At 41.8% G+C, this 14,010-nt stretch overlaps 2 protein-coding genes across 3 annotated transcripts in view; one reads left to right on the top strand and one right to left on the bottom strand.

Annotated features, from left to right (window-relative positions):
• DMTF1 (cyclin D binding myb like transcription factor 1) overlaps nt 1-3,225 on the top strand; it is a 70,676-nt gene extending 67,451 nt beyond the window's left edge. The window contains exons 16-17 of the mRNA XM_060778201.2: nt 1,482-1,626; nt 2,843-3,225. Of these exons, the coding sequence (XP_060634184.2) occupies nt 1,482-1,626; nt 2,843-2,952 (255 nt within the window). The 3' untranslated portion in view covers nt 2,953-3,225. The remainder of the gene's footprint in view (nt 1-1,481; nt 1,627-2,842) is intronic.
• Nucleotides 3,226-3,767: 542 nt separating this feature from the next.
• TMEM243 (transmembrane protein 243) overlaps nt 3,768-14,010 on the bottom strand; it is a 39,175-nt gene continuing 28,932 nt past the window's right edge. For both annotated transcript variants that reach the window (XM_060778202.2, XM_060778203.2), the window contains exons 4-5: nt 7,969-8,073; nt 3,768-4,291 (exon numbers count right to left, since the gene is read on the bottom strand). In XM_060778202.2, coding sequence (XP_060634185.1) covers nt 4,169-4,291; nt 7,969-8,073 — 228 coding nt within the window. In that variant the 3' untranslated portion in view covers nt 3,768-4,168. The remainder of the gene's footprint in view (nt 4,292-7,968; nt 8,074-14,010) is intronic.

The raw sequence follows: 14,010 nt of genomic DNA, 5'->3' as shown, positions 1-14,010 counted from the left end.
CTTATACACCAGAATATATGGTATATACTAAACATATTGTAGCCATGAATGTGCTAAATGTGTATCATGTAGTTGCACATGTCAAGAGAGGGGTAACTAGTGACAACTTGGTTGTTAACTCATGCTACTAGTCTTCCTTAGCACAAGTAGGAACTTGTGACACTAACTATTACCCTACTCTTTCCTGTGGTGTTAAAAACTATATCCAATGTGAATTGGAGTAATCAAGACTATGTGATTCCACAGAATGGGAGAGTCAACCAGAGAAGACTGGTTTTTAATGCGTCGTGGTGTTATTGTTACTGTTTATTGCTTTGTTTAGGAGTTTATTTATTGTCTGTATTGCTGTTGTTGCTTTTTTTACTGATGTATTTGGGCTCAGCCTCTTGTAAGCCGCACCGAGTCCTTCGGGAGATGGTAGCGGGGTATAAATAAAGGTCTATTATTATTATTATTATTATTATTATTATTATTATTAAGACACAAAGCCTTTTTTAGCCATGGGAACCTCTGGAGGCCATATAGATTACTTAAAAGCAAAACAAAAAAATGGGAATGGTTGGAGACTGAAAATGTTATTTTTAAATATTAAAAACATCATTTAAACTCAATATAAAATGTGATTTGTTGCTTCTGGAGGCGCTGAGAGATCTAGCAGGTCAAGGGTTGCAGAAACAACCAGGAGAAAGGCCTATATGTGGCCTCACTTTCCCCTTACTTTCAGGTGGTAATTTTTTTCTCCCACTGATATTTGACAAGTGTTTGAAATGAACGGATCTGCCTTATGTCAAGTTTGATTCTCACACCATATTATTTGAAACCTCATTACAGTTTTGTTGAGACATTATTAGAGCGGTGACATATTTCCTTCAGGGTGAAAGACGTGATGAATGTGTTGGGATCTTTCATTTTTCCATTTCAAATTGCCAAGAAGTTACCTAATAATGCTGTAGTTCAATTTACAAATAATACACAAAGCTCACCACAGGGACTGAATTTCCATCTGCTACTCGCAGTAGCTTATTTTCACTCTAATGTTTGAAGCAGATATGGTTTTGATCTGAATCAAGAGACATTGCTCCTGTTCAACTTCATCTTTCTATTGCCACAGTATGCCAAACCCAACTCCTCTTTGTTTGGTCGAAAGTAGAGAGAGCAGCAGGCAGCCATTTTCCTATAGCTGGATGCATTGGGCGAGACTGGTGGTGTCCTTGCTCTTGTATCCCTCCCAAAACGGCCAAGTTTGGAGGGATACTCTGATCACTATATATTCAGCAGAGAATGCTAACCTTAGTGACACCATAAATAGTGAGTTGTGATGGTGTACACCTAACTTACACCTCTGTAATTCAACAACAGGAATTACAGAGGTATAAGGTAACAGGCTACCCGATACTATACATTCTGTGATTATGGTCTTTATTTAAAGCTCATGTCTAGTTAATGCATAGTTGGAACAAAACTTGATTTTGTCACGACAGGGCCTCAGTTCTCCCACAACAGAAGAACAAGTGGAACAGTCTACCATGGATGACACTGTCCTTATTGTACCTTCTCCCCGTGGCTTTATCCAGACGTCAGATGATATTGACAGCGAATCAGTCTTGCCTTTAACAACACTAACAGGTAACTCGGGTAAATCTAACTTAGACAAGGCACTGCAGATAGGGCCTTCCTAAAACTAGTTGTATTGTCTTTTTCTTCCATCTTTTCTTTTGTTTGTTTATTTATATACATTTATATGCTGCCCTTCTCACCCCGAAGGGGACTCAGAGCGGCTTACAAGATATATATACATACAATATATTATTAGCATAGTACAATATCAGTATTATATATTACTATATTGTACTATACCATTGTATTGTAATATTATTAGTAATATTACATGTAATATAAAATATATGATTATAATATATTATTATTAGTATTATATTGTATTACATTATCTATATAAATAAAAATGTAATGTTAGTTTATGGGATTAACATAACTCAACAACCACTGGGGGAATTGACACCAAATTTGGACACAAAACACCTAACAACCCAATGTATGTCCTTCACTCATAAAAACACAGCAGAAGGGACTTTAAAAGCCCCAAAAAGCTAAATGACAATACAGGAAAAAAGGGAAGAAAGGGGAGGGAAGGGGAGAAAGAAAGGAAGAGAAGAAAAGAAAAGAAAGAGGGGGAGAGAGGGAAAGAAAGAAGGAAAGGGAGAAAAAAGCATGGAAGCAAAGAAGGAAGGAAGGAAGGAAAGAGGTAGAGAAGGAAGAAAGGAAAGAAAGGGGGAGGGAAAGAAAAGATGGGAAGGAAGGAAAGTTAGAGAAGGAAGGAAGGAGAGAAGGAAAAAAGGGGAAGAAGGAAGGAAAGGGAGCAAAGGAAGGGGGAAGATGTAGAGAAAGAGGGAGGGAAAGGAAAGAAGGAAAGAGAGAAGGAAGAAAAGAGACAGCAGAAGAGAAAAAAAGGGGGAAGGAAGGAAGAAGAGAAGGAAAGACGAGAAGGAAGGAAGGAAATAGGGAGTGAAGGAAGGAGGGAAAGGAGAGAAAGAGGGAAGGTTGGCCACAGCAACGCGTGGCGGGTACAGCTAGTAATAATATATAAACATTTCTGGGGCTCTATGAGAAACTCCTGCTTCAAAGAGGGCTCCACGGCTGAAAAGATTCGAGAACCCCCTGTTCTAGATGAAACCCTCTGAGGAATGGTACATTTTAGTTTAAAATTATTACAGTGGCCCAGAAAATAATGATTATGCCATTTTTATATGATGATATTATTCTGCTACATTCGCTGGAATTTTTGCAAATTCACAACCATTTTTATATATCCTTCTCATTCCAGATCCTATCTTACAGCACCACGGAGAGAATTCCCATATTATTGGCTCTTCTCTGGATAGTCCTGGTTCTGAAGACTCCAAGGATGTTGAAGATTTAGTTAGCTGCCACTAAACACAAGCCATCGTTTTCTAGTGTGACAGTGATGTCGGGTTAAAGAGCTGCCTGTAACTCCTAGACCACCTCTCCAAAGAAAACACCACTCTCCCTGGCCAGAAAAGTGTGCTGATCTCAAGCTTGAAACATGTTACAGGCACAACTTATCTAAGCCAAGGTTTTTGTCTTTCAGCAGGGTGTTCCCTATCCCTTCTTATCCTGCTTTGAAGAGCAACCAAATTGGGCAATGAGGGAATTTTGTGCTGTGGACCAACATAGACAGTCTGCAAAGTGGCTTTGTGCACTAACCTTCATGTTTCAGGACAAAGTAATAGTCCGGCAATAACTATGAAAACCAATGAATGGCAATAGAAAAGCTATTTTTCCCCCAGAACTGTTACTTCAGTGTGTGCAGTATTACATACTGCTCAGTTCACATTTGCAGTCTAAATAATCTGTTGCTGGCAATGGATGGTAGATAAAGAATTACAGTACTATAGTTCAAAGACTTCTATTCCTTATGCGAGTCCAGCAAACATAGGAAGAGAAGCTCAAACTGTGAAAGGCTCACTCCAGGTAAACTTTTGAGAAAGAGAAGTTTGACATTTTAAGTCTCTTGACCATATTTGTTGAGGCTCTTGACAGATACATGATTGAATGCAACAAGGCTATGTAAAAAAAAACTATTTATTGCTGTAATTAGCTTCCTGAAGTCAGTTTTGTCTTCAGTCTGTGAGTTTGTTCATGTGAAAACGAATTTGTAGTTAACAAAAATATTGTTTCAGGAGGGAACAGAAATGACTGTGTTCAGTTTCATACAAGTGAGAAACCGATTTGTCTTCTGTAGCAGTAGGATGCCTTTTTATTTATACTGTAGTACAGACATTTGCAGTGCTGCAGTTTTTGTACAGTGTAATAAAAATGCATTTTTCCCAAAAAGGAGAAAGCTCATGCCGTTCTGAAAAAACAAGTGTACATTTGGAATGTTCATTAAGTGCACTAGGAGTTCTTTTCCCCCGCCCCACCAAAGCAGAGATGGCATGTCGTATGGCAATAGTTCACCCCACCACAACCATGGGCTGTGAAAGTATACATCGGCATCAAGACTCAAGTACCCGTTCCACACTTGCGCTGATGAAGCCTTCTTGACTTGGGATCAGTTATCCATCCTGAGAGCGTTTTTCACCGCAGTGCCCAGAACCACCTTGGCGCATTCTAGTCCATACTGGATCAGTCATTTCCCTACTTCATGGAAGTAGAGATTGGCACATATACATAACATAACAATAGAGAACAAGCTGTAGTAAATTAGATTCCTAAATTTAGGCTCCAGGTCTCCTTGTCGATACCAGTAGATCTGGGAAAGGAAAAAACACATACAACTGCTTTAAATGAATTTTTCAAGAAGAGGCAAAACTTCATGTACTACCTGAACCCTCCTCCCTCGCGATCCTTTACTGTTGCAAAACAAAAGCCAAGCTGGTGGGCCACTAAGGTCCTTTCTATACTGGTATATAATCCAGATTATCAAATCAGATAATCCACATTATCTGCTTTGAACTGGATGATATGAATCTATACTGCCATATAATCCATCACATGCAACTCCTGGAACGATTCCATCAGCGCTGCATCTGGAAAATCCTGCAAATCTCTTGGATAGACAAGCGGACAAATGTTAACGTGCTGGAAGAAGCATTGAAGTGATGATTCTCCGCCATCAACTCTGCTGGACCAGCCATGTTGTCCAAATGCCTGACCACCGTCTCCCAAAGCAGTTGCTCTACTCCGAACTCAAGAACAGAAAACAGAATGTTGGTGGGCAGGAAAAGAGATTTAAAGATGGGCTCATAGCCAACCTTAAAAACTCTGGCATAGACACTGAGAACTGGGAAGCCCTGGCCCTTGAGGGCTCTAGCTCAGTGGTTCTCAAGCTGGGGTCCCCAGATGTTTTTGGCCTTCAACTCCCATAAATCCTAACAGCTGGTAAACTGGCTGAGATTCTGGGAGTATTAGGCAAAAAACATTTGGGGACCCCAGCTTGAGAACCACTGCTCTAGCTGGAGGTCAGCTGTGAACAAGAGCCCCCGGTGGCACAGTGGGTTAAACCCCTGTGCCAGCAGGACTGAAGACTGACAGTTCACAGGTTCGAATCCGGGGAAGAGGTGGATGAGCTCCAGCTCCTCATGCGGGGACATGAGAGAAGCCTCCCACAAGGATGATAAAAACATCAAACCATCCGGGCGTCCGCTGGGCAACGTCCTTGCAGACGGCCAATTCTCTCATATTATTATTATTATTATTATTATTATTATTATTATTATTATTATACCAGAAGTGATGCAGTTTCTCAAGTAGCTCCTAGCATGATAAAAAAAAAAGTTGTGACCAGCAGTGCTGTAGAATTTGAAGAGGCACAAATGGAGGGCGAAAGAGAGAATCATAGAATCAAAGAGTTGGAAGAGACCTCATGGGCCATCCAGTCCAACCCCCTGTCAAGAATCAGGAATATTGCATTTAAATCACACCTGAGCCTCTGTTTAAAAGCTTCCAAAGAAGGAGCCTCCACCACACTCCAGGGCAGAGAGTTCCACTGCCGAACAGCTCTCACAGGAAGTTCTTCCTCATGTTCAGATGGAATCTCCTTTCTTGTAGTTTGAAGCCATTGTTTCGTGTCGTAGTCTCCAGGGAAGCAGAAAACAAGGTTGCTCCCTCCTCCCTGTGGCTTCCTCTCACATATTTATACATGGCTATCATATCTCCTCTCAGCCTTCGCTTCTTCAGGCTAAACATGCCCAGCCCCTTAAGCCTTAAGAAATGTGCCAAGAGGAAGGCTCGTCAACCCACCCCAATCGGGACCACCTTCCACCTGAAAACCAATACCCTCACTGCAGGAGAAGATGCAGATCAAGAATAAGGCTCCAGTCACCTACAGACCCACCGCACACTGATCCTGGAGCACCATCCTACTCGGACAACGAGGGATCACCTAATGAATGAAATGATCCAGTTCAAAACAGATAATCTGGATTTTATATGCCAGTGTAAAAGGAGCCTAATAGTGTGGAAGAATTCAAAAAATCAGCTCCTGTATCTCAACACAAAAAGCAGCACCTCTACACCCCTTTGCTACCTTTCCAACACACACTTTAGTCAAAACAGCTGCTTTTTCATTTTTTCCCATGACACACTGGGTTTCATACTCTTTCCACTTGAAACAACATCACATTTCTAGAAAGGGGTACGACACCTGGAAATCTCTTCATTTACAGCATTTACAAAACCAAAATGTTCACACCATGGCATTTTTATCTTATAGTTCCTTTGGTTGAAGCATCTCCTACACTGTTGCACTGAAACGAGACCAGTTTTCGCTACTTTAGATATGCATGTGGGATTGTTCTTCTTGAAGACTGCATTTCCTAGCTGTCTAGTAGGTAGAGCCAGAACAAGGGGCTCCAACAGAATTTACAAATTCCTTTTTGCTAGAGGTCTGTTTTGGCAACTTGAAACAATTTCCCTTTTCTGGATATCCTTATCTTTGATGTAGCACTTAGTAAATAACTCCACACAGCTATTTAATACTCCTGAAACAGATCAACTGTTTATTTTTCAAAGGAAATCCTGTAATTAAGGGGCAACTGTTTTCCACACTCATTCTAAATCTACAATAGGTAACTTAAACATCCTGCTTGTCATTTAGACTATTCTGGAACCATGGCTGAGCTCTTGCATCCGCAGATATAGTTCGATCTCCCAACGCTACCATAATCTGCCTTTTCTTCAGCACAGCCCAACCCCAAATAATGATTTCTGTGCTGCTTGAGAACATGGAGATAAGGATACATAGCTATATTTATTTCTATAGGCCAGTGTTTCTCAACCTCCCTAATGCTGTGACCCTTTAATACAGTTCCTTATGTTGTGGTGACCCCCAATCATAAAATTATTTTTACTTCATATCTGTAATTTTGCTACTGTTAAGAATTGTAATGTAAATATCTAATATGTAGGATGTATTTTCATTCACTGGACCAAATTTGGCACAAATACCCGATACGCCCAAATTTGAATACTAGTGGGTTTGGGGAGGGGTTTATTTTGTCATTTGGGAGTTGTAGTTGATGGGATTTATAATTCACCTAGAAACTGGAAGGGTTAGGTGGGCATTGACCTTGAATTTTGGAGTTGTAGTTCACCTACATCCAGAGAGCACTGTAGACTGCACCAAACTTGCCATGTATACTCAATATGCCCAAATATAAACACTGGTGGATTTTGGGGAAAATAGACCTTCACATTTGGAGATTCCATCTGAACATGAGGAAGAACTTCCTGACTGTGAGAGCCGTTCAGCAGTGGAACTCTCTGCCCCGGAGTGTGGTGGAGGCTCCTTCTTTGGAAGCTTTTAAGCAGAGGCTGGATGGCCATCTGTCAGGGGTGATCTGAATGCAATATTCCTGCTTCTTGGCAGGGGGTTGGACTGGATGGCCCATGAGGTCTCTGATTCTATGATTCTATGACGTTGTGGTTGCTGGGATTTATAGTTCACCTACAATCAAAGAGCATTCTGAACTCCACCAATGATAGAATTGGGACATACTTCCCACACAGAACCCACATGACCAACAGAAAATACTGTTTTCTGATGGTCATTGGCAACCCTTCTGACACCCCCTCATGACACCCCCCCCAGGGGTCCCGATCCCCAGGTTGAGAAACACTGCTATAGGCACTTACCCACCTACAGATAGAAAACTGGATGTACCTCCACTCATCCCCTACACTCAGGCGACATTGGGGGCCATTGGGGGGGGGGGAGCGAGGCGGATTGATTATCATGACTGCAATGACGAGAAAAGTGAATGGTGATGTTGTAAGGCAACCTTACAACATTGTAATGAACCAACAGGGTACCACAGCATGTGTACTAAAGTCCGTATCAGCCAAGCGCTTGTGCAATACCCTCTCCATGCTAATCAACTTCAGCAAGAGTCATTTAACCTTAACAGAAGCAAGGGTGACAATACTTACAAGAATGCCCGCCGATACACTACACAAGGAGATGCAGAAAGCAAAAAATATATTCACTGGTTTTGGAGGTAGTTGTGGAAACACAAAAGCACTGATTAGAGTGACCTATAGGACAGAACACAAGGATACAAGCATTACCTTCGTGCTGAGAAAAAGGTGCAATCTGTGTTACGTACTTCACCATGGTGTCTAACATGGTCTGCAGATCTGTAGGAATGCAGTTGAGTCAGTTTCATGTAACTTTTTCCACAGACACAATTATTTCAACAGAACTAATTAGGATGAGAAAAATCCCTGTTTCATTAACAAGAATGTTTACTTCCAACTGTGGATACAGCATGCATCCTCTGCTTTAGTTCCACATTTAACATTCTATGTTTTGACTCAGTGTCAAAAGCAAAAAACACTTAAACACGGCCTTGCAAAATTTGGAAAGCTATCATCCCAGCGGTCTCCTTGGTGCACTCACTTGGCTGTGCCTTTCAGTTCACTCCTATTTCTAGCCAACTGGATGAAAATCAGCTCATGCTCCCAGATCATGGACCATCTAGGAATTTGAGAAATACTCAAGTTCAAGACCTGACTGCAAACTGGATTCCCTGGAGATTAAGGATTTCCTTTCGTTTGACCATCTGGCTTATTCAACCAGGATGGAAATCAGTAGCACATTTTGTGTTGTGACTGTTTAGAATTTCTATTGTGTTTGGGAAGGGAATGATCAAAAAGCTGTGATTGCATACCTGTCTTCGGGTGGCTATTTCCACCATTACTCACCATTGAAGAGCACTGCTGGACTAATGCAACAACTCTCAGCTAAAAGGTGTATTAAGTGAGCCATAATAATAATCATCATCATCATCATCTTTATTTATAACCCGCCACCATCTCCCCAATGGGGACTCAGAGCGGCTTACATGGGGCTAAGCCCGGAAAACATATTACAACAAAATAAAACCAGAGCATAAACAATAAACAACATCATCAAATTACATCAAAAAAATTATAAACACAGTCATAAAATAACATTCCAATAAGCACAATCACAATAACAATGGGCGGGCCATATGTACAGGATAAAAACAATTCTAAAACTCTAATGAGATAAAAATAGGAGCAAGTTATCTGCAGGGAACTAGTAAAAACATACATATTTGTGAAGCTAAACTTCCCATCTCCAGCAAAGGATCACTGCCTTGTCGGGGCGCTGGAGCTTGAGCACCTCAATGATGTCATGAGCGAAACCGTGAAGGGCCACCCAAGACGGGACGGTTGTGGCAGAGAGGTCAGACCAAGCGTGATCCCTGGGGAAGGCAATGGCAACCCACTCCAGTATCCTTGCCAAGAAAACTAAATGGACCAGTACAACCAGAGATATGTCAGTATGCCATTGGAAGATGGGACTCCCAGGTCGGAAGATGGCCAAAATGCTACTGGGGAGGAGCAGAGGATAAGTTCAACTAGCCCCAGATGTGATGACGCAGCTAGCTCAAAGCCGAAAGGAAGGCTAGCGGCCGACGGTACTGGAGGCGAACGACGAATCCGATGCTCTAAAGATCAACACACCATAGGAACCTGGAATGTAAGATCCATGAGCCAGGGCAAATTGGATGTTGTTATTGGTGAGATGTCAAGACTAAAGATAGACATTCTGGGGGTCAGCGAACTGAAATGGACTGGAATGGGCCACTTCACATCAGATGACCACCAGATCTACTACTGCGGACAAGAGGAACATCGAAGAAATGGAGTAGCCTTCATAATTAATAAGAAATTCGCTAAAGCGGTGCTTGGATACAACCCAAAAAATGACAGAATGATCTCAATTCGAGTGCAAGGAAAGCCTTTCAACATCACAGTGATCCAAATATACGCCCCAACCACAGCTGCTGAAGAAGCAGAAGTAGATCAGTTCTATGAGGATCTGCAGGACCTACTGGATAATACACCAAAAAGAGACATTATTTTCATTACAGGAGACTGGAATGCCAAGGTGGGAAGTCAAATGACAACTGGGATCACAGGCAAGCATGGTCTGGGAGAACAAAATGAAGCGGGACGCAGGCTGATAGAATTTTGCCAGGAAAACTCGCTGTGTATAACGAATACTCTCTTCCAACAACCTAAAAGACGGCTTTATACATGGACCTCACCAGATGGTCAACACCGAAATCAGATTGACTACATCCTTTGCAGCCAAAGGTGGCGGACATCCATTCAGTCGGTGAAAACAAGACCTGGGGCTGACTGTAGCTCAGATCACGAACTTCTTATTGCCCAATTTAGAATAAAACTAAAGAGATCAGGGAAAATACACAGACCAGTTAGATATGATCTCACTAACATTCCTAGCGAATATACAGTGGAAGTGAAGAACAGATTTGAAGGACTAGATTTAGTAAACAGAGTCCCAGAAGAACTATGGACAGAAGTCCGCGACATTGTTCAGGAGGCGGCAACAAAGTACGTTCCAAAGAAAAAGAAAACCAAGAAAGCAAAATGGTTGTCTGCTGAGACACTGGAAGTAGCCCAAGAAAGGAGGAAAGCAAAAGGAAACAGTGAAAAGGGGAGATATGCCCAGTTAAATGCGCAATTCCAGAGGTTAGCCAGAAGAGATAAGGAACTATTTTTAAATAAGCAATGCATGGAAGTGGAAGAAGACAACAGAATAGGAAGGACAAGAGACCTCTTCCAGAAAATTAGAAACATTGGAGGTAAATTTCAGGCAAAAATTGGTATGATAAGAAACAAAGATGGCAGGGACCTAACAGAAGCTGAAGAGATCAAGAGAAGGTGGCGAGACTATACAGAAGATCTGTATAGGAAGGATAACAATATCGAGGATAGCTTTGACGGTGTGGTGAATGAATTAGAACCAGACATCCTGAGGAGTGAGGTTGAATGGGCCTTAAGAAGCATTGCTAACAACAAGGCAGCAGGAGATGATGGGATCCCAGCTGAACTGTTTAAAATCTTAAAAGATGATGCTGTCAAGGTGATGCATGCCATTTGCCAGCAAATATGGAAAACACAAGAATGGCCATCAGACTGGAAAAAATCAACTTATATCCCCATACCAAAAAAGGGAAATGCGAAAGACTGCTCAAACTTCCGTACAGTGGCCCTTATTTCTCATGCCAGTAAGGTAATGCTCAAGATCCTGCAAGGAAGACTCCAGCAATACATGGAGCGAGAGTTGCCAGATGTTCAAGCTGGGTTTAGAAAAGGCAGAGGAACGAGAGACCAGATTGCCAATATCCGCTGGATAATGGAGAAAGGCAGGGAGTTTCAGAAAAACATCTACTTCTGCTTCATTGACTATTCTAAAGCCTTTGACTGTGTGGATCATAATACATTGTGGCAAGTTCTTGGTGGGATGGGCATACCAAGCCACCTTGTCTCTCTCCTGAGGAATCTGTACAAGGACCAAGTAGCAACAGTCAGAACTGACCACGGAACAACAGACTGGTTCAAGATTGGGAAAGGCGTACGGCAAGGCTGCATACTCTCACCCAACCTTTTTAACTTGTATGCAGAACACATCATGCGATGTGCGGGGCTGGATGAATGCAAAGCTGGGGTGAAAATTGCTGGAAGAAACATTAACAACCTCAGATATGCAGATGACACCACTCTGATGGCCGAAAGCGAGGAGGAGCTGAGGAGCCTTCTAATCAAGGTGAAAGAAGAAAGCGCAAAAGCCGGGTTGCAGCTAAACGTCAAAAAAACCAAGATTATGGCAACAAGAATGATTGACAACTGGAAAATAGAGGGAGAAACCGTGGAGGCCGTGACAGACTTTGTATTTCTAGGTGCAAAGATGACTGCAGATGCAGACTGTGGCCAGGAAATCAGAAGACGCTTACTTCTTGGGAGGAGAGCAATGTCCAGTCTCGATAAAATAGTGAAGAGTAGAGACATCAGACTGGCAACAAAGATCCGCCTAGTCAAAGCCATGGTATTCCCTGTAGTCACCTACGGATGTGAGAGCTGGACCTTAGGGAAGGCTGAGCGAAGGAAGATCGATGCTTTTGAGCTGTGGTGTTGGAGGAAAGTGCTGAGAGTGCCTTGGACTGCGAGAAGATCCAACCAGTCCATCCTCCAGGAAATAAAGCCCGACTGCTCACTGGAGGGAAAGATACTAGAGACAAAGTTGAAGTACTTTGGCCACATCATGAGGAGACAGGAAAGCCTAGAGAAGACAATAATGCTGGGGAAAGTGGAAGGCAAAAGGAAGAGGGGCCGACCAAGGGCAAGATGGATGGATGGCATCCTTGAAGTGACTGGACTGACCTTGAGGGAGCTGGGGGTGGTAACGGCCGACAGGGAGCTCTGGCGTAGGCTGGTCCATGAGGTCACGAAGAGTCGGAGACGACTGAACGAATGAACAACAACAACAAAAACTTCCCATTTGGAGGGCGTGTGTAGTATCTATAAGAGACATTTTTGTACCAAAGAAGTATGTCCATTGTCTTCTCACAGGACTGAAGGTATCACAGGACCGCTGAACAAGATATCAGCAAGGGGCGTGCAAAATGAAATTGTGAAAAATTGCTTCAAATTTTGTTTCAAAACAGAATTTTCAAAGTTTTATCATTTCACTAGCTGTGCCCTGCCACACATTGCTGTGGCCTATAGTAAGAATTTTTGAAGTAGAGGTAGATATCTGGACTACCTATTCCTTCCCCCCTTTTTCTTCCCCTTCCCCTTCCTCTCCTTTCTTGCTTCTCTACCTCTTTTTTCATTCCTTCTTTTGTTCTTTGGTTTCATCTTTCCTTCTCCCTTTCCTTCCTTCCTTTCCCTTTTCTCTACTTCTTCCTTTCTTTCCTCCCTCTTTCCTTCCTTCTTTCACTTTTTATTTCCTTTTCTCCTTCCTTCCTTCTATACTTCTTTCCTGCCTTTCCTCCCCTTTTTCTTTCCTTTCTACTTTGTATTCTTCCTTCTGTACTTCTTTCTTTCCTTCTTTCTCTACTTCTTTCTCTCCCTTCCTTCCCTCCTTCCTTCTTTCCCTCCCTCCTTCTCTCTTTCCTTCCTTCTCTCTCCCTTTCTCTACTTCTTCCTTTGTCTCCTTTCTTCCCTCCCTGTTTTCTTCCTTCTTTCATTTTTTATTTCCTTTTTTCTTTCTTTCCTTCTTTACCACTTTCCTGCTTTTCCTTCCCCTTTTCTTTCCTTTCTACTTTCTCTTCTTCCTTCCTTCGGTACCTCTTTCTTTCCTTCCTTCGCTCCCTTCCTTCCATCTTTCTTTCCTTCCCCCTTTCCCTCTTACATTCCTTCCCTTTTTACCTCCCTCCTTTCTTCTCTCCTTCCTTCCTGTCCTCCCGCAATACTATGGTAGTGCCCCTTCTAATTCTATTCTATGAGTCTATTTAATATAGTAATATATTGAATTTAAAGGTATTTTTGTGGGTTTTTATATATATAGATTGGTTTTGTTCTATTGGCAGCAATGAGGGAACTTTTGAGGCTTGTTTCACTCTCATTTTTATGACTTTTTGGATAAAACTTAGAACACTTGTACAGCACATTTATGATTGTAAGCCAGCCAAGTTTCAGAATGTTTCGCTCATCCACTGATTTTTAGGACATTTAAAAAAATTACATTTTTTTAAAAAAAACAACAACCAAAAGAGTTAGCCTTCTGAATTTCTCCACAGTGGCAGACCATCATTCCTGCAAACCTTCAGAAGGATTCAGTCACCAACAGACTTTTAGGATTTTTTTCCCCAATTTAAGCACCTTGGACAAGTCACACAGTCTCAGAGGATTGAAAAAAAAATCTGTCTCTCAGGATGAAACTTGGAACACTCGTAGGACAATTTTACAACTGTAACCCTCCCAAAGTTTCAGAACATGTCATTCAAGCACTGTTTTTTTTTCAAAGTTTTACAAGTTTTTACATCTACAATTTTAAAGAAAAACTACAGGAGAAATTGCCTTGAAGTTTTGGACAATAAGCCATTTTTGTGCATCATACCTCCAAAGTTTCAGAACATTTCACTCATGCACTGATTTTTTTTTGAATTTTTAAAATTTTCTCTCCTTGAG

The sequence above is a fragment of the Anolis sagrei genome, chromosome 5, assembly GCF_037176765.1.
Source record: "Anolis sagrei isolate rAnoSag1 chromosome 5, rAnoSag1.mat, whole genome shotgun sequence".
Taxonomy (NCBI): domain Eukaryota; kingdom Metazoa; phylum Chordata; class Lepidosauria; order Squamata; family Dactyloidae; genus Anolis; species Anolis sagrei.
Note: the sequence above shows the minus strand (reverse complement) of the source record. Positions and strands in the feature narration are given on the sequence as shown.